The sequence below is a fragment of the Rhinatrema bivittatum genome, chromosome 5, assembly GCF_901001135.1.
Source record: "Rhinatrema bivittatum chromosome 5, aRhiBiv1.1, whole genome shotgun sequence".
Lineage (NCBI taxonomy): Eukaryota > Metazoa > Chordata > Amphibia > Gymnophiona > Rhinatrematidae > Rhinatrema > Rhinatrema bivittatum.
The window spans coordinates 3,170,544-3,188,732 of NC_042619.1; the positions used below are offsets into that span (position 1 = coordinate 3,170,544).

The 18,189-nt window shown below is 50.7% G+C and overlaps 1 protein-coding gene across 1 annotated transcript in view; it reads right to left on the reverse strand.

Annotated features, from left to right (window-relative positions):
* TPP1 (tripeptidyl peptidase 1) overlaps window positions 1–17,241 on the reverse strand; it is a 130,992-nt gene extending 113,751 nt beyond the window's left edge. Inside the window, exon 1 of the mRNA XM_029601900.1 lies at window positions 17,086–17,241. Within this exon, the coding sequence (XP_029457760.1) occupies window positions 17,086–17,192 (107 nt within the window). The 5' untranslated portion in view covers window positions 17,193–17,241. The remainder of the gene's footprint in view (window positions 1–17,085) is intronic.
* Window positions 17,242–18,189: the final 948 nt, after the last annotated feature.

Here is an 18,189-nt window from a genome sequence, read left to right on the forward strand (position 1 = left end):
GAAGACATTATGTTGAAGCTGGAAGACTTGGAAAATAGGGCACGGCGCTCAAATATCAGAGTGCGAGGTGTGCCAGAAACGGAGGCCTACTCGAATGTCTATACAGTGGTTCAAAATATATGCCGTGAGATACTTAAAACAAGAAACGAGGGAGACCAGAGCGCGGAGGTGACTATTGAGCTAGATCGGGCACATAGAGCTCTGGGAAACCCGAGAAACAATGCTCCGAGGGACATAATTGCCTGTATTCACCATTATAATCAAAAAGATGAGATTATGCAAAAAGCGCGCCAAATGGGCACAATTACTTGGGACGGACACAAAATTGCTTTATACAATGATCTTGCCTCAGCCACATTACAAAAGCGGCGCGATCTGCAAGCAGCGACCAGTTTGTTGCGTAAGGAAAATATAAGATACAGGTGGCTGTATCCCAGCGGCTTGGCCTTCACAGTAGCTGGAACCACCCATCGCATTAAAAAATCGGGAGGAGGCGGCGGCCATAATGGCAGGGGCGGGCTTTATATTACCGGAGGAAGACAACGTGGCAGATACTACCCGTGGGCTCGATCGGCCTAGATGGCAGAGAGTCGGGAAAACAGGGTCTAGATTACGACGCAAGTCAATGGATACAAACGCACCGAGAGAGGAAGTGGAGTGACTGAGGAGAAGCACCATCATGGCGAGCAAAGGATTTGTTTTCTTCAGTTCCGGCAGTTAAAACCAACAACAAAAAAGGGTTCATAGGCAACATCAGTTGCTACTGTTTTGTTTTTTTTTTTGTAATATATTTTACCATGTGCATCTACAGTTATGGTTTTATGACGAAGTTAATAAGTTCCTGTTTTGAACTACTGTGGACTTGTGAAGAGTGGATTATAATTGCTGTCTTGTATTACCTTGGCAATATGTTAGTGGGTTCGATGGGGCGTGGGGGAGATTAGGAAGGTTGACGGCTTCACCGAGAAGCACTACTGATGTTTCAGTGGTGGGTCCGTAGGGGGGGGGGGGGGGCAAGGAGTCTGCAGACACGAGTATGGGGCTGGATTGGGACATCTGACAACTATGGAGAAATAATGGGGGGAGAACAACTGCTGGGAAGTATAGAGTAGTAGGGGAATCTTTTAGTTGGATAGATGGCATGTTGAGTGGTATCCCTTAATGTTAAGGGGTTAAATACGCCGCTCAAAAGGAAGTTACTGTTTAAGGAAGCTGCTCATTTAAAGGCTTCTATTCTTCTTATACAAGAAACTCATTTAAGGAAAAAGTATGAGAGGTTGATGAGTACTCCCCAGTATCCGCATATGGAGTTTGCTGCATGTACCCCAAAACATAAATACACAGGGGTGGGGATTTTGTTCTCCAGGGATTTAATGGTGCAAATAGACTCGGTTTATAGAGATGATGGAGGGAGGGTCTTGATTGTCTCTGTATATATTAATAAGACATTGTACACTCTGGTTAATGTTTACTGTCATAATACTTTACAAAGAGAGATTTTCCAGAAAATTGATGAGAAACTTTTGTTGTGTAAAAGTGGTATTGTAATAGCAGGGGGGATTTTAACTTAGTTAGGGACCCGACGATAGATTGTTCTAAAAGGGGGGGGTCACTATTCTAAAATTGATAGCAGAGCATTTCAGAACTTTATGAATAGATGGAATGTGGTGGATATATGGCGAGATTTTTCATTCTATTTGGTGGCGCATGATACATATACCAGAATTGATTTTATCTTAATCGATAAGGCAATGGTATCTAAAACTGTGGATGCTGACATAGGCAATATAGCATGGTCGGACCATGCACCTGTGTGGTGGGAATTTACTAGTTTGAATTTAGATAATGGGCGAAGATTTTGGAAACTAAATGATTCTCTAATAAAGGATAAAGAGATAGAAACCCAAGTGCGGAAGATAATAACAGAGTACTTGACTATTAACAACACAGCCGATGTCTCCCATGGGATTATATGGGACTGTATGAAGGCCGTGCTAAGAGGCAGGTTTATTGCCATAGCCGCCCACAAAAAGAAAGAGAAAGCACAACAACATGGCTGGCTCAGAGGGCAATTGGCGAAGACGGAATTAGCCCATAAGCGGAATTCATCTAGGGCTTTACTAAAAGAGTTGGGGATATACGATATCAACTGCGCATGCTGGAAGCTGAGGAGTTAGCGCACAGGTTAGATTTGACCAAACAGCAATATTATGAGCATGGAAACAAGGCTGGAAAACTTTTAGCGCATAAGCTGAAAGCGAAGGTGGCGCAAGCGCAGATCACTAAAATTAAAGCGGCTGATGGATCTTTAGTGATGGACGGGGAAGGGATTAGGGATCAATTCAATCAGTTTTTTGCTAAGCTATATACTCATGAAGAGGGGGTATCTGAGGAGGATATAAATTTCTATTTGAATGATGCGCAGCTGCCATGTTTAGATATGGATATCACAGAAGGGTTAGGACAGCCTATTACGTCGGCTGAGGTGTTAGTGGTGATCACGGAGTTAAAACCGGGAAAGGCCCCTGGGATTGATGGGTTTACTCCGTTATTTTATAAAAAGTTTAAAGATTTACTGGTAGTACCATTGGCTAACATGTTCAATATGTTGCGTACGGGTGGGCATCTGTTAAATGCGGCGAATGTGGCTGGGGTTACTATTTTGCCTAAACCGGGCAAGGACCCGTTATTGTGTAGTTCATTTCGCCCTATTTCACTCATAAACATTGATTTGAAAATTCTGGCAAAGATTTTGGCTACCAGATTGCAAGTAGTAATTACCTCTTTAATCCATGAAGACCAAGCCGGCTTTATGCCAGGCAGAATGGCAGGAGACAATATCCGGAAAGTCATTAATATTATTCATTATGCTAAGAAGACCAACACCCCTTCCCTACTATTTGGAGTCGACGCAGAAAAGGCGTTCGACCGGGTGCATTGGCCGTTTCTTTTCCAGGTTATGCGGAAGGTTGGCCTCGGGGGGGGGGGGGGGCTTTTTGCAATGGATACAAGAACTGTATAGGGAACCAGCAGCTTGTATAAAGGTGAATGGGGGGTATTCCAATAACTTTCAGGTGCAAAGGGGTATGAGACAAGGTTGCCCTTTATCGCCATTATTGTTTGCCATCAGCTTGGAACCTTTGGCTGCTAGAATTCGGGCCAAGGGGGAGATAGTGGGAGTCCAGATTGGCGATACTAATTATAAAATCGCCATGTATGCTGATGATGTGCTCTTTACTTTGACAAAACCAGAGGACTCGTCGATAGCTTTATTAGCAGAATTAGATAAATATGGAAGGGTTTCTGGTTTTAAAATAAAGAAAAGTCGGAGTTGCTCCCCATTCACCTGAAGGATTCACAGCGTATCCACCTGCAACAGTGTTTCCCTTTTCAGTGGGCTAAGGGGATGGTCAAGTATCTAGGGGTGCAGATAGGGCCAGATTATCAAACCTTATATAATCAGAATTATTTACCTTTATTCAAAAGGCTGGAAAAAGATCTTCAATCGTGGGTAGTTTTGAGACATCAGGTTCCATCGAGACAGTAGGAGTGTTGTAAGGGCTGCATGTGGGCCCTTGGCCAAGGGACGACTTCTATGGTTGATGACATGAGTCCGAGGACTTTGAGATAGTCCCACGCCGTGGGAAGAGTGGAATTCAATAATGCTTGTAATTGTTCCATCAATCTCCTTCTCCTTGTTGGGGGAAGGCTGACTTTGTTCCCTTTGGTGTCGAACCGGACTCCCAGGGATTCCAGGCATTGGGAGGGCTGCAGGTGGCTCTTGGGTGTGTTGACGACCCACCCGAGGTTCTGCAGTAGTTCCTTGACTCTGGTGGTTGCCTGCTGGCTTTCCTCTGGTGATTTTGCTCTGATCAGCCAATCGTCCAGGTAAAGATGCATGAGAATTCCCTCTTTCCTCAGTGCTGCTGCTACTACCACTATCCTTAGCAGCTGTTACTTCAAACTACAAACCCTCAAAAAACTCAAACCTCTTCTCTACTTCTCTGATTTCCGCACAGTAGTTCCTTGACTCTGGTGGTTGCCTGCTGGCTTTCCTCTGGTGATTTTGCTCTGATCAGCCAATCGTCCAGGTAAAGATGCATGAGAATTCCCTCTTTCCTCAGTGCTGCTGCTACTACCACTATCCTTAGCAGCTGTTACTTCAAACTACAAACCCTCAAAAAACTCAAACCTCTTCTCTACTTCTCTGATTTCCGCACAGTACTTCAATCTATAATTTTCTCAAAAATTGATTACTGTAATGCACTCCTACTTGGTCTCCCTGCTACCCACATCAAACCTCTACAACTCCTTCAAAACGCCACTGCACGCATCCTAACCAATGCCAATAAGAAAGACCATATTACTCCCACCCTCATTAATCTCCATTGGCTTCCCATTCACTCACGAATTATTTACAAGACCCTTACCCTCATCCACAAAAGTATTACTAACGAACATTACAATTGGCTAAACCCACCTTTCCTCCCTCGTACCTCCACAAGACCTACCCGCTCCTCTCTCCGTGGTACCCTCATTCCTCCTTCCATAAAATCCACAAGACTCATCTCCACCACCAATAGGGCCCTCTCCCTCGCAGGCCCTTCCCTCTGGAACTCCATGCCTCCTGACCTACGTACCGAAACCTCCACACCCACATTCAAAAAGAAACTCAAAACCTGGCTCTTCCTCCAAGCTTACCCCCAATCATCTTCATCTCTCACTAACACCCTAACCGGATCACCACCTCTCACCAGTACTCCCCCTCAGGACCTACACCCGACACCCACCCCCTCCAAGGACCCTCAAACCTAAACAAAAAAAAAAAAAAACAAACCTTGTATATAACCTATGTATATATTAATTGTCCCTTGAACCCCTGTACATATCTTTTCCTTCAGTTTTCCTTTTTCACCCCTCCCCCCCTCCTTTTTGTCCCGTATATCCCTACCCTTCCCTCCCCTACTTATTTATCTAGTTAATTGCCATGTTACTGCATTATGTTAAAAACTGTTCCTTGTAAAGGCCTTGCCTATATATTACTTGTTATAAGTTATCTGTAAACCGGCACGATGTGCAAACGGTTGTCGGTATATAAAATCAAATAAATAAATAAAAAAAATGATCTTGGTGAACGTTCAGGGAGCCGTAGCCAGCCCAAACGGTAGGGCCTGGAACTGGTAGTGATGGCCCAATATTGCGAAGCGTAGGAAACGCTGGTGGGTGCGATGGATCGGTATGTGGAGATAGGCTTCTGACAAATCCAGGGAGGTCAGGAATTCTCCCGGTTGTACCGCCCTTATGACCGCACGCAGGGTTTCCATGCGGAAGCGGGGTACCTTCAGGTAGCGATTGATGGTCTTGAGGTCCAGTATGGGCCGGAATGATCCCTCTTTCTTGGGCACGATGAAGTAGATGGAATAGTGCCCTGAATTTTGTTGGTGCGGAGGCACTGGTGTTATTGCCTTTAGGGCAAGTAGTTTTGATAGTGTGGTTTCCACTGCCTTCCTCTCGGAGGGGTCGTGGCACAAAGAAATCACAAACTTGTCCAGAGAGATGCTGTGGAAGTCCAGGTAGTGTCCCTCTCGGATGATGGATAAGACCCAATTGTCCGACGTTATTTCGACCCATCTGTGGTAGAAGAGGGCAAGCCTGCCCTCTATGATCTCTTCCTGTAGATGGGTCTGCTGATTCTCATTGCGTGTTGCGGCTGGGGCCTGGTCCTGAGCCAGCTCCTCTTTTGTTGTGTCTGTTCCGAAAGGACTGCTCCTTGCCGACGGGGCGGGGGGCTTGGTAAGTGTTTTTGTATGGTCTATAAGGCTGGGATCCTCTGCCCTTGGGTGCCCGGGGAGAGGGGTGTTGGTTCTGGGTACTGGGGACTCGCCCCATTTGTCGGCTAGTTTGTCCAGGTCGCTTCCGAAGAGGAGTGATCCTCTAAAAGGCATTCTCGTGAGCCTCGTCTTAGAGGATGCGTCTGCTGACCAGCTTCGGAGCCAAAGCTGTCTTCTGGCTGCCACTATGGACGAGCGGCTCCTAGCTGAGGTGCGCACCAGGTCTGAGCTACTACTGCTTATTAAATATCGTAATAGCAGTTTATGGATTTTTCCTCTAGGAACTTATCCAAACCTTTTTTAAACCCAGTTTACACTAACTACTGTAACCACATCCTCTGGGAACGAATTCCAGAGCTCAACTATGTGTTGAGTGAAAAAGGACAGTTGGTAACCCTAAGGTAACCCTAAGGGCCTATGGCAGTTGGAAACATTTTTTTTTTTTTATCATAAACAATTTTTATTGCGTAGTAAATGTAACAATACAATAACAGTCCGTCGGACAAAGGTACACTTCAGAGTCCAACGGACAATATCACAGAGAAGTCGCCATTATGTATCCTTACAAAATGAATCCCCCATTTCAAGCCCCCCCCCCCCCCCAGCAGACCAATAACCCGACATACATACTGTGATGCAAAGGGTGAGACTATATCGACCCGTACAGTCAAGGTGCAAAGCAACAATGGTCAATTGTTCAAAATCAAACTCCTCGCACGATGTGGCAACTCCTGAATATACGACTCCCAAACGTCCAAAAAGCGACGGAGTTGTCGAGGGGAGGCACGTGCTGTCAAATGTTCCATTTGCATAAGTCTGTGGAAATGGTTCCGCCAAGCCCAGAAGGAAGGCGCCGCGGATTCTCGCCAGTGCAGAAGAATCATCTTTTTACCTACAAAACAAGCTTTCATAAAAAGCAGACGATGTCCCGCTGGCCGCAAGCGTGCCAGGGGGACAGACTCGAAAAGAATCAGCAATGGGGAAGCTCGCAGGAACACTCCCAACAGTCTTGTCAAATAAGCAACCACCCGTTTCCAAAACTGCTGGATTATGGGGCATCCCCAGAAGAGATGGGCCAAAGTACCCACCCCCGTGGTACACCTCCCACAGGCGGCCGAGGAGACCAATCTAGCGTGAAACGCTACTGGTTAGATACATACTGGAAACATTTTAATGATTTTCTGTCATAATCTTCTTATTGGTAAATAAAAATATTTCAGTAACTCAGGTGCTCAAAGATTGAAGCGTTTTAGTGGTAGTCATGCAGACAGTGTTGGGGAGGGTTACACAGAAACTTTTCACTCTGCATGATGGTCGACTAGGGCCTGGCAGCTTCCCCACTTCGCTTTGGCTTCCAGTTCAGCTACAAATTAATTGAAATACTTGTGAAATTTCATTTTTCAGTTCTTTCAGAACCCTGGGGTGTATTCCTTCTGGTTCAGGTGATTTACAGCTCTTCAGTTTGTCAGTAAGGTCTACCACATCTTCCAGAATCCAGATGTATTCCACACATTAAGAAAGGTGGAAGGAAGGCAAAACGATTACCGGCATGGTTACAAGGTGAGGTGAAAGAAGCTATTTTAGCCAAAAGATCTTCATTCAAAAATTGGAAGAAGGATCCAATAGAAGAAAATAGGATAATGCATAAGCATTGGCAAGTTAAATGTAAGACATTGATAAGACAGGCTAAGAGAGAATTTGAAATGAAGTTGGCCAGAGAGACAAAAAACCCCAAAAAACTCACAATAACATTTTTTTTAAATATATCCGAAGCAGAAAGCCTGTGAGGGAGTTGGTTGGACCGTTGGATGATCAAGAAGTTAAAAGGGCACTCAGAGAAGACAAGACCATCGCGGAAAGATTAAACAATTTCTTTCCTTCGGTGGTCACTGAAGAGGATGTTGGAGAGAGATCCGTTCAGGAGAACGTTTTCATGGGTTGTATTAACTAGTCATTGTTTTTCATCAATTGGAAACTAGTTATTCCCGGATTTTCCATACATTTTCATGGGTGATGATTCAGATGAACTGAAACAAATCACAGTGACCCTGGAAGATGTGGAAGACCTTACTGACAAACTGAAGAGCAGTAAATCACCTGGACCAGATGGAATACAACCCAGAGTTCTGAAAGAATTGAAAAATGAAATTTCACAAGTATTTCAATTAATTTGTAAGCTATCATTGTACCTGAAAATTGGAAGATGGCCCATGTAACCCCGATATTTAAGAAAGGATGAAGGGTTGATCCAGGAAACTACAGATCGGTGAGCCTGACTTCAGTGCTGGGAAAAATCGTGGAAACTGTTTTAAAGAATAAAATCACAAAACATATAGAAAGATATGGTTTAATGGAAGACAGTCAACATGGATTTACTCATGGGAAGTCTTGCCTCACAAATCTGCTTCATTTTTTGTAAAGGGATGAATAAACATGTGGACAAAGGTGAACCAGAAGATGTGATGTATTTGGATTTTCAGAAGGCGTTCGACAAAGTCCCTCATGAGAGTCTTCTAAGAAAAACTAAAAAGTCATGGGATAGGAGGTGATGTCCTTTTGTGGAATACAAGCTGCTTAAAAGACAGGAAACAGAGAGTAGGATTAAATGTTCAGTGTTCACAATGGAAAAGGGTAAACAGTGGAGTGCCTCAGGGATCTGTACTTGGACCGGTGCTTTTTAATATATTTATAAAATATCTGGAAAGGGGTATGACGAGTGAGGTGATCAAATTTAAGGATAGCACAAAATTATACAGAGTAGTTAAATCTCAAGCGAATTGTAATGAATTACAGGAGGATCTTGCGAGACTGGAAAATTGGGCTTCCAAATGGCAGATGAAATTTAATGTGGACAAGTGCAAGTTGATTCATATAGGAAAAAATAACATAACATCATGTAACTACAGTATGGGTTATCTTAGGAGTTACCACCCAGGAAAGAGATCTAGGTGTCATAGTGGATAATACATTTAAATCGTCGACTCAGTGTGCTGTGGCGATCAAAAAAGCAAAGAGAAATACTGAAGGGCTGAGTTGAAAGGCCAAGTCGGCCAACTCCCATTCTCCGGGATAGAGATGTCTGCCTGTACGTTGTCTACCCCGGCAATGTGAGATGCCGCAATGTTGAGGAGATGCTGCTCCGCCCAAACCATCAATTGTCGTGCCTCCGACGCCACCGAGCGACTCTTGGTTCCTCCTTGGCGATTGATATAGGCCACCATGGTCGCATTGTCTGATAATACCCAGACCGACTTCCCCCGAATGAGCGGGAGGAAGGCATGCAATGTCAGAGTCACGGCTCTGGTCTCCAACTGGTTGATTGACCACCGAGATTGTTCTTGGGACCACTGCCCCTGCACCGACTTTTCCAGACAGACCGCCCCCCAGCCGGAAAGACTGGCATCCGTGGTGATGACCGTCCAGTCGGGCATTATCAGGGGAACCCCACACTCCAGATGTTCCGAGATGAGCCACCAGTTGAGACTGATTCTCGCGGACTCTGTAAGCAGAAGTGGCAGGAAAAACTGTTCCAACACTGAGTTCCAGCGGGACAGCAAGGCTGATTGTAAGGGACACATATGAGCGAAGGCCCAGGGTACCAATTCCAGAGTGGACGTCATGGAACCCAAGACTTTCAAATAATCCCTGACCCTGGGCATCTGCATGGCCAACAGGTCCCTCACCTGTCCCTGAAACGTGACAACCTGTTCCGTGGTGAGAAATACTCTCCCTTGCGCAATGTCAAACAGGGCTCCCAAAAACTCCAGAGACTGCGAAGGGACCAGGTGACTCTTGGCAAGGTTGACCACCCAGCTGAGCGACTGCAATAGCTGTAACACTTGGTTGACAGCTGCCAGACACAGGGCCTCTGACTTCGCCCGAATTAGCCAATCATCCAGGTAGGGATGCACTAGTAATCCCTCCCTCTGGAGATGCGTCGCCACCACTACCATCACCTTGGTGAACGTTCTGGGAGCGGTGGCGAGATTGAAGGGAAGAGCTCGAAACTGATAGTGATTTCCCAGTATGCAGAACCTGAGGAACTTCTGGTGTGACAAGCAGATGCCGATATGGAGATATGCTTCCGTGAGATCAAGAGACAATAAGAACTCTCCTTATCGCACGGAGGCGATGACTGACCGAAGAGTCTCCATTCTGAAGTGTGGTACCCGCAGACATCTGTTGACCCTTTTGAGGTCTAAGATTAGCAGGAAAGATCCTTCCTTTTTGGGAACCACAAAGTAAATGGAATACCGGCCCCTGCGGAGTTCCGTGGACGAAACCGGTGTTATAGCCCCCAAGTCCAGAAGATGCTGAATCGTGCATTATACAATATCTTGCTTTTCGCGGTACTCGCATGGAGATATCAGGAACATGTCCCGAGGACGCTGTACAAAATCTAAAGCGTAACCTTGACTTATCACGGTGCGGACCCACTGGTCTGACGTTATTTTGGCCCATTCCTCGAAGAAAAATGATAGTCTGGCACCCCACGTTTGGCACTTGGTGGATGACTGTTATCGAGGGATGGACCGGCAGCATCTCATTGCGAGGTCTTAGCCCCCGCTGCCGATGGGGGGTTACCTGGTCTGCCAAAATGTCTGCCTCGAAAGGACTGAGACCACGACTGTTGTCTGTTGGAATGTGGGCGAAAGGAGGACCCAGATGAACGAGCCGGCCAGGGTCTCCTATTAGCTCGGAACCGAGGCCGAGCCACAAACGACCCTCTAGACCTGGGCCTGTCCTCTGGGAGTTTATGAACCTTATTCTCCCCAGAGATTGGATCATGTCCTCTAATTCCTTACCAAACAACAGCTTGCCTTTAAAAGGAAGCAAACTGAGGTGAGACTTAGACGAAACATCTGGCGCCCAATTCCAGAGCCAAAGAAGCCTGCGCGCCAACACCGCAGACACCATGGATCTGGCAGACTTGCGTAAAAGATCGTGAAGAGCGTCCGCGCTGTACGCGATGACCGCCTCAAGCCAGTTTGCCTGTCCAGCCTCCCCCTCAGAGAGGTCAGCATGGGCTTGGAGTTGCTTGGGCCCAATGAAGCCCTGCATGCAGCGCAAAATTACTGCACATCGCTGCCCAGACCCCTAGCGCCGACACCTCAAACACCTTCTTGAGCTGTAGCTCCAACTTTCTGTCCTGCAAGTCTTTGAGGGCTATCGTTCCCGTCACCGGGATAGTGGACTTCTTTGTAACAGCCGACACCGCGGCATCCACCTTAGGGACACGGAGCAGCTCCAAGGCGTCTTCCGGAAGAGGATACAACTTGTCCATCACCTTACTCACCTTCAACCTCAAATCCAGGGTGTCCCACTCCCTAAACAGGAGATCCGTCGCCGAAAAATGGAAAGGGAATGACACCGTAGGACCCCTGAGACCCAGCAAGACCGGATCCATAGTTCCCAGCCGGGATTCCACCGGCTGAGACTCCAGCCCTAGTTCCTGTAGTATGGCTGGAATCAGCGGAGGCAGTTCCTCCTTTTTAAAACAGACGAACCACCTTCAGATCTTCACCTTCCATCATCGGAGCCCCTCTGACTTGTTGTGGATCCGCGTCGCCCCCAGCCGCCCCCGGGGGCGTACCCAGTGGGTCTTGTTCGTCCTGAGATGGAGAATATGAATCCGTCTCCACCAGTACGGACCTTAAGGGTCTCTTACCCTGGCGCGGGTCAGATCTCCCCTTGGATCTGTCCCTCTTCCTGGACTTCTTGGGGTACGGTAGCTGTAAGAGCTTCTCCGCTGTCTGCTTTCTCCCTCCGTGTTTTGCTTTAAAGGCTTTGTGCATAAGTAGCACAAATTCAGAGGAGAACGAAGAGTCCGATGAGAAATCAGTAGCCCCCTTGGGGCTATCCTCATGTATAGGAGAGGCTGTTCCCCCTGGAGCGCCCCCCCCCAGCAGGAATTTGTTGTGGGGAAGGCGAGGAGGGGGGGGGGGGGTAAAAATCCCCTCCCCCATCGCTGCCCGCGTGTCTGCACGAAACGTGCCCAAAATGGCTTCTGTTCCCGCGCCGAGCAGGAACAGGTCTGCTGAAATCACAGAACTCCTCTCAGTACGTGATTCTGAACGCGGCGCCCGACCGCGACCCCCCCGAAGTGAAGCGGAAGGTCCCTCGCCTCCCTGCACGCACTCCGAGCGGAGGCCCTCTCACGAAAGCCGCGAGCGCGACGAGCCGCACGCACGGCAGGAAGATCCTCGGGGCATCGCAGGCGCGCCGCAACTAACGAGCAGACGACAAAACTTGGCGAAATAAAAGTTAAGAATTCGGTTGTGCAGACCCCCCCCGACAAGCCTAACACGTGACGGAGAGCCGGCGAGCACTGCAACTTGCCGTTCACTGTCCCAGGCTCCAGAGAGAAAACAGGCCCTGCTCCTGTGGGGGGGTGAGTGAGCCAGGCTCCCCGGTACCACCCCAGCGCTGCTGAAAACTGCGAAGGCAGGATCCTCCACCCGGGGGGGGGGGTCCCCTCAGGACCTAGCAACCCCCTGGGAGGCTCACAGAACCAGCGACGGCAATGGCCACTCCGGCGCACCAAAATCACCGCCGCCGGGTTGCAACTCTATCCGACGCATAACCTTTCCGATCGAGAGGCCACGGAGGGAACACATAAAGCAACACGTCGTGGGCCAGGGAAGCACCAATGCATCGACGCCTTCCGCGCCCCGCTCCCTTCGTCGACCTGAAGAACCGCGGCGTTTGTGTGTGAGCGCGGTAGCATGAGATCCAGGTGGGGCTGTCCCCACCTGGCACAGATGAGCCGAAACGCTACCTCCGGTAACTCCCACTCTCCTGGATCCAACCGATGGCGACTGAGGAAATTCCGCTATGAAGTTGTCCACCCCTGCGATGTGAGACGCTGCTATGCCGCTGAGGTGCTGTTCCGCCCAGGCATTCAACAGACTCGCCTCCTCCGCCACCTGTTGGCTCCTTGTAACTCCCTGGCGATTGATTGTAGGCCACTGTGGTCGCATTGTCCGACAGAACCCGGACCGCTCGTCCCCGAATCCACGGGAGGAAAGGGCTCGTAACGCCAACGACACCGCCTTGGTCTCCAACCGGTTGATGGACCACAGCGACTGCTGACTCGACCACTGACCTTGCACCGAGCGGCTCCCACAGACCGCTCCCCAGCCGGAGAGACTGGCGTCTGTCGTCACCACCGTCCAGGTGGGCATTAGCAGGGAGACTCCGCACGTCAAGTGGTCGGTGGAGAGCCACCAATGCAGACTGTCCCTGGCCCGGTGCGTGAGTGGCAGCGGGCGATGAAACTCTTCCGAGACCGGCTTCCAACGGGACAGTAACGCTGACTGTAACGGTCGCAGATGAGCAAAAGCCCAGGGGACCAAGGCGAGTGTCGATGCCATGGACCCCAAGACCATCAGATAATCGCAGACCAACGGGCACCGCATGGACAACAGACGTCTCACCTGTCACTGCAGCTTGACCACTCTCTCTTGAGTCAGAAACACCCTGGCTCTCTCTGTGTCGAACAAGGCCCCCAGGTACTCTAACCGCTGAGTAGGCTGCAGCTGACTCTTGGAGAGGTTGACTACCCAGCCGAGAGAGCGCAAGAGCTGTAGGACCCGGACAATCGCTTGTCGACATTCGGCTTCGGACTTGGCCCGGATGAGCCAATCATCTAGGTAAGGGTGAACCAGGAGCCCTTCCCTCCGGAGCTGGGCCGCCACTACCACCATGACTTTGGTAAAGGTGCGTGGAGCCGTGGCGAGACCGAACGGAAGAGCTCTGAACTGATAGTGCCTGCCTAGGACGCAAAACCTCAAATATTTGTGGTAGGACGGCTGAATGCCGATGTGGAGATACGCTTCCGTAAGATCCAGCGACGCCAAAAATTCGCCCCGGACGAACCGCGGCCACTACCGAGCGGATCGTTTCCATCTTGAAACGCGGAATGCGAAGGCATCTGTTGACTCCCTTGAGGTCGAGAATGGGACGGAAGGAGCCGTCTTTCTTCGGGACCACGAAGTAAATGGAGTATCTTCCCAGTCCCCGTTGTGTTGATGGTACGGGAGAAATGGCGCCGAGATCTTCCAGACGTCGCAGGGTCGCTCGGACAGCGTCCCTTTTGAAAAGAGCCTTGCAAGGAGAGACGAGGAACTTGTCCCACGGTAGACGAGCAAAATCTAACGCGTAGCCGTTCCTTATCACGTCGAGAACCCACTGGTCTGAAGTTATCTTGGTCCATTCCTGGTAAAACAAGGCGAGCCTCGCCCCCACATGTGGGACGGCCTCTGGAGGCTGCCGCGAGGAACGGACCCTTCTCGTTTCATTGGGCCGACTTGGACCCCGATCCCGACGGGGTTCCACCAGTCCTGTTAAACCTGTTCCCTCGAAAGGACTGAGACCATGAGGAAGGTCTAGCAGAGTTCGACCGGTAGGACTGTCCCGCCCTCGCCGATCTCTGCGGTCGCTGCCGCCGGTTGGATCGAAAACGGTTCCTTGGGGAGAAGGTCGAACGCTGTCGGGGCCTGTCCTCCGGCAATTTAAACGCCTTGTTCTCACTGAGGAACTGCATCAGCTCGTCCAACTGCTTACCAAACAATAGCTTTCCCTTGAAAGGCAATGAGCCCAAGTGGGCTTTAGACGTACCATCCGCCGCCCAGTTCCGAAGCCAGAGAAGACGGCGGGCAGAGACTGCCGACACCATGGCCCTGGCTGAAGTTCTCAGCAGATCGTGCATAGCGTCCGCGCTGTAAGCGATCACCGCTTCCAAATGATCCGCTTGCGAGGCCTCCCCGACGGAGAGGCCAGCATTCGCCTGCAAAGTTTGGGCCCAGCGGAGCCCTGCCCGCAACGCAAAATTACTACAAATGGCCGCCCTGACTCCCAGGGCGGAGACCTCAAAGACCTTCTTGAGTTGCACCTCCAGCTTCCGATCCTGGATATCCCGGAGCGCGGTAGCTCCGGTGACAGGGATGGTAGACCTCTTTGTCACTGCCGACACCGCGGCGTCCACCCGAGGGAGACGCAGCAGTTCCAGTACATCCTCCGGCAGAGGATATAACTTGTCCATCGCCTTACTCACCTTCAGGCCTAATTCCGGAGTATCCCATTCCCGGAACAGAATGTCGGATGCCGAAAAATGGAACGGGAAAGCCACTGCGGGACCTGCGAGGCCCAATAGGACTGGGTCCATATTCGCCCCCTGACGGGTCTCTACCGGTGGGGCCTCCACCCCGAGTTCATCGAGGATCGCCGGGATAAGGGGAATCAGCTCTTCGCGCTTGAAGAGCCGCACGACCTTGGGGTCATCCCCATCCGCCGACAGCGTCCCTTTTTCTGTTCCTGGCTTGATTGGATCTTGATTATCGAGCCCCTCGGGCCCTTCCGCGGTCTCCGAGACCGCCCCCTCCTCCTCCGAGGAGGTAGAGGCCGTATCATAGTTCCGCGAGTCCCCTCGCGATGGCCTCTTTTCCCTGGGTGGCCCCGGCGCTTTCGCCTGTCGGATCGATCTCTTCTGGGGTCGGGAGCGTCCCTCCCTGCCCCCTGGGGCCTTCTGCGGCCTGTGTTTGGAGCGCTTGTACTGTGCTAATTTTTTTAATAGCAAGGCAAAATCTTCCGAGAAAGAATCCTCAGAATCGGAGGAATCCTCCCTCGAAACTAAACTCCCCGCTTCCTGGGCCCCCGGGATCTCCCCCTCCGAACCGCGACGCTGAGGAGACAGGGGGGGCGGCTGGTCGCCATTTCCCAGGGCTTTCCTCGTTGCCTCCCTCACTGTATTCAAAATGGCCGCCGTTCCCGCGCTAAGCGGGAACGGATCGGCCCTGTCAGCAGCTGCAGACGCGGCGCGTGGCGGCGATCGGGACCCGCGTGGCGGCGATCGGGACCCCCGAGAGCGGCCCCCTCGACCACCCTCCGAAGGACCTTCGCCCCCCGACACGCAATTCGCGCAAACACCGGCTCGTGAGACCCGCGCGCGCGCCGACCCACACGCGCGGCAAGCAGTCCCCCTGGGCATCCCTGACTAAAGGCACCCCCAAGCTAAGAGAAAAAAAATTAAATTTTCGCCGTTCCCCCGCGCAGCCCCGACGAGGAGAACCGGAGAGAGAGAGGAGAGAGAGAGAGAGAGAGAGAGAGACGGCGCGTCAGAAAAAAATAAAGCCGAAAACTTCTTTTTTTTTTTTTTTTTTGCAATACTTAGCCGCTGGCCGAGGTACTGAAGACTGTCTGCTCCTGCGGGGGCGAGTGAACCGGGCTCCCCGGTGTCACCCCCGACGCTGCTGCCAGGCACGGCCGGGTCCTCGACCCTCAGCAGCGGCCTCAACCAGGGGCAATGATCCCCTCGGGATCTTGTAATCCCCCTGGGAGGCTCCACCGACGGGAGACTTCCTTAGCTAAAAACCTTTCTTCTTCTTTGTCTTTTTTTTTTTTTTTTTTTTACGTTTTGCAAATTAAGCTACCCTATTGAAAAATAAAACTCTTTAATTCCTTGATCCCTGACTAACTATCCCAGGGATCCCAGAGACTGTGGGTGGACCTGCCCCATCTGCTGGAGACAGAGTAAGACTGAGGGGCTGTGGGTGGCACCTTACTATATGTAGGGAGCCCGTCAAGTTTTGCTCTGTCTCCATCTGCTGGCGCGGAGTCACAACCCAGGTGTCTGGACTGATCCTGGTACGTATAGGGAATGGGAACTTTTTTTTTTGTTTTTGTAAATTTAAAGTGAAAGATACAGCCCCAATTAGCCAACTAAATCCAGACTACACTCCAGTCCCCACAAGCAGTAGAAATCAGAGTCCAGAGACTGTGGGTTTTGCACCTCTGCCATCTGCTGGAGACAGAGTAAGACTGAGGGACTGTGGCTGGAACCTTGGTATATACGCCAGGGTTGTTTGAAAAAAACTTCTCTGTCTCCATCTGTTGGAGGGGAGGCAAAACCCAGGTGTCTGGACTGATCCGGGTAGGTACAGGGAATCCTATTTTATAAAATTGTCTCATTTTCTCCACTGCTCCGTTCTGCAAGCTGCCCTGCACCTCAGCGTTAAGCAGGTGAGAGAAGCAGAGGAGGTAATGAAGCAGCGCTCTCCCTCCTGCCTGCAAGGGAGAAGTGAGCAGGGGGTTAATAATCCATGACTGGATAGTGGCAGCCCCTCTCTCACTGCCAGGAGCACGAGCAGTATGGAAACGGCACTAGGTATTCCTGCTCTGGAAGGCGAGAGGCCATAGAGAGGACCGGCAGCCGGTGACAAATCCCAGATTGTAAAAGCAACTGCAAAAAACTTACCTCAGGCTCTGATCCGGCTCCAGGAACACACATTGCACTGGGACACCAAGGCACAGGAGCAGGGCAGCAAGAGAAGAGACCCTGTGACACAGAGAGATCGGACGCATGAGGATCCCGAAAGCAAGCAGCCACCCCGCTCCCAAACTGCACAGAGCTGTAAAGGCTGCCGGTGCTCCTCACCCACAGGCTTTACACCAGTTTTCAAAAGGAACAAAGTCCATGCACTAATCTGCTCCTGCTATTTGCCTGGGCACTTTTTCCAGATAAATTATGCACACCCAGCTCATGTGGGTGCACTTTTACCTGCAGAGAGGGTGGGCACCTATCAGAGACCCCAGGCCCACGCACAGCATTAATAATCCCATCCAGCCTCGTGCGAGTGCACTTTTACCTGCAGAGAGGGTGGGCACCTTTCAGAGACCCCAGGCCCACGCACAGCATTAATAATCCCGCCCAGCCTCGTGTGAGTGCACTTTTACCTGCAGAGAGGGTGGGCACCTTTCAGAGACCCCAGGCCCACGCACAGCATTAATAATCCCGCCCAGCCTCGTGCGAGGGCACTTTTACCTGCAGAGTGGGTGGGCACCTTTCAGAGACCCCAGGCCCACGCTCTGCATTAATAATCCCACCCACCCTCGTGCGAGTGCACGTTTACCTGCAGAGTGGGTGGGCACCTTTCAGAGACCCCAGGCCCACGCACGGCATTAATAATCCCACCCAGCCTCGTGCAAGTGCACGTTTACCTGCAGAGAGGGTGGGCACCTTTCAGAGACCCCAGGCACAGCATTAATAATCCCGCCCAGCCTCGTGTGAGTGCACTTTTACCTGCAGAGAGGGTGGGCACCTTTCAGAGACCCCAGGCCCACGCACAGCATTAATAATCCCGCCCAGCCTCGTGCGAGGGCACTTTTACCTGCAGAGTGGGTGGGCACCTTTCAGAGACCCCAGGCCCACGCTCTGCATTAATAATCCCGCCCACCCTCGTGCGAGTGCACGTTTACCTGCAGAGTGGGTGGGCACCTTTCAGAGACCCCAGGCCCACGCACGGCATTAATAATCCCACCCAGCCTCGTGCAAGTGCACGTTTACCTGCAGAGAGGGTGG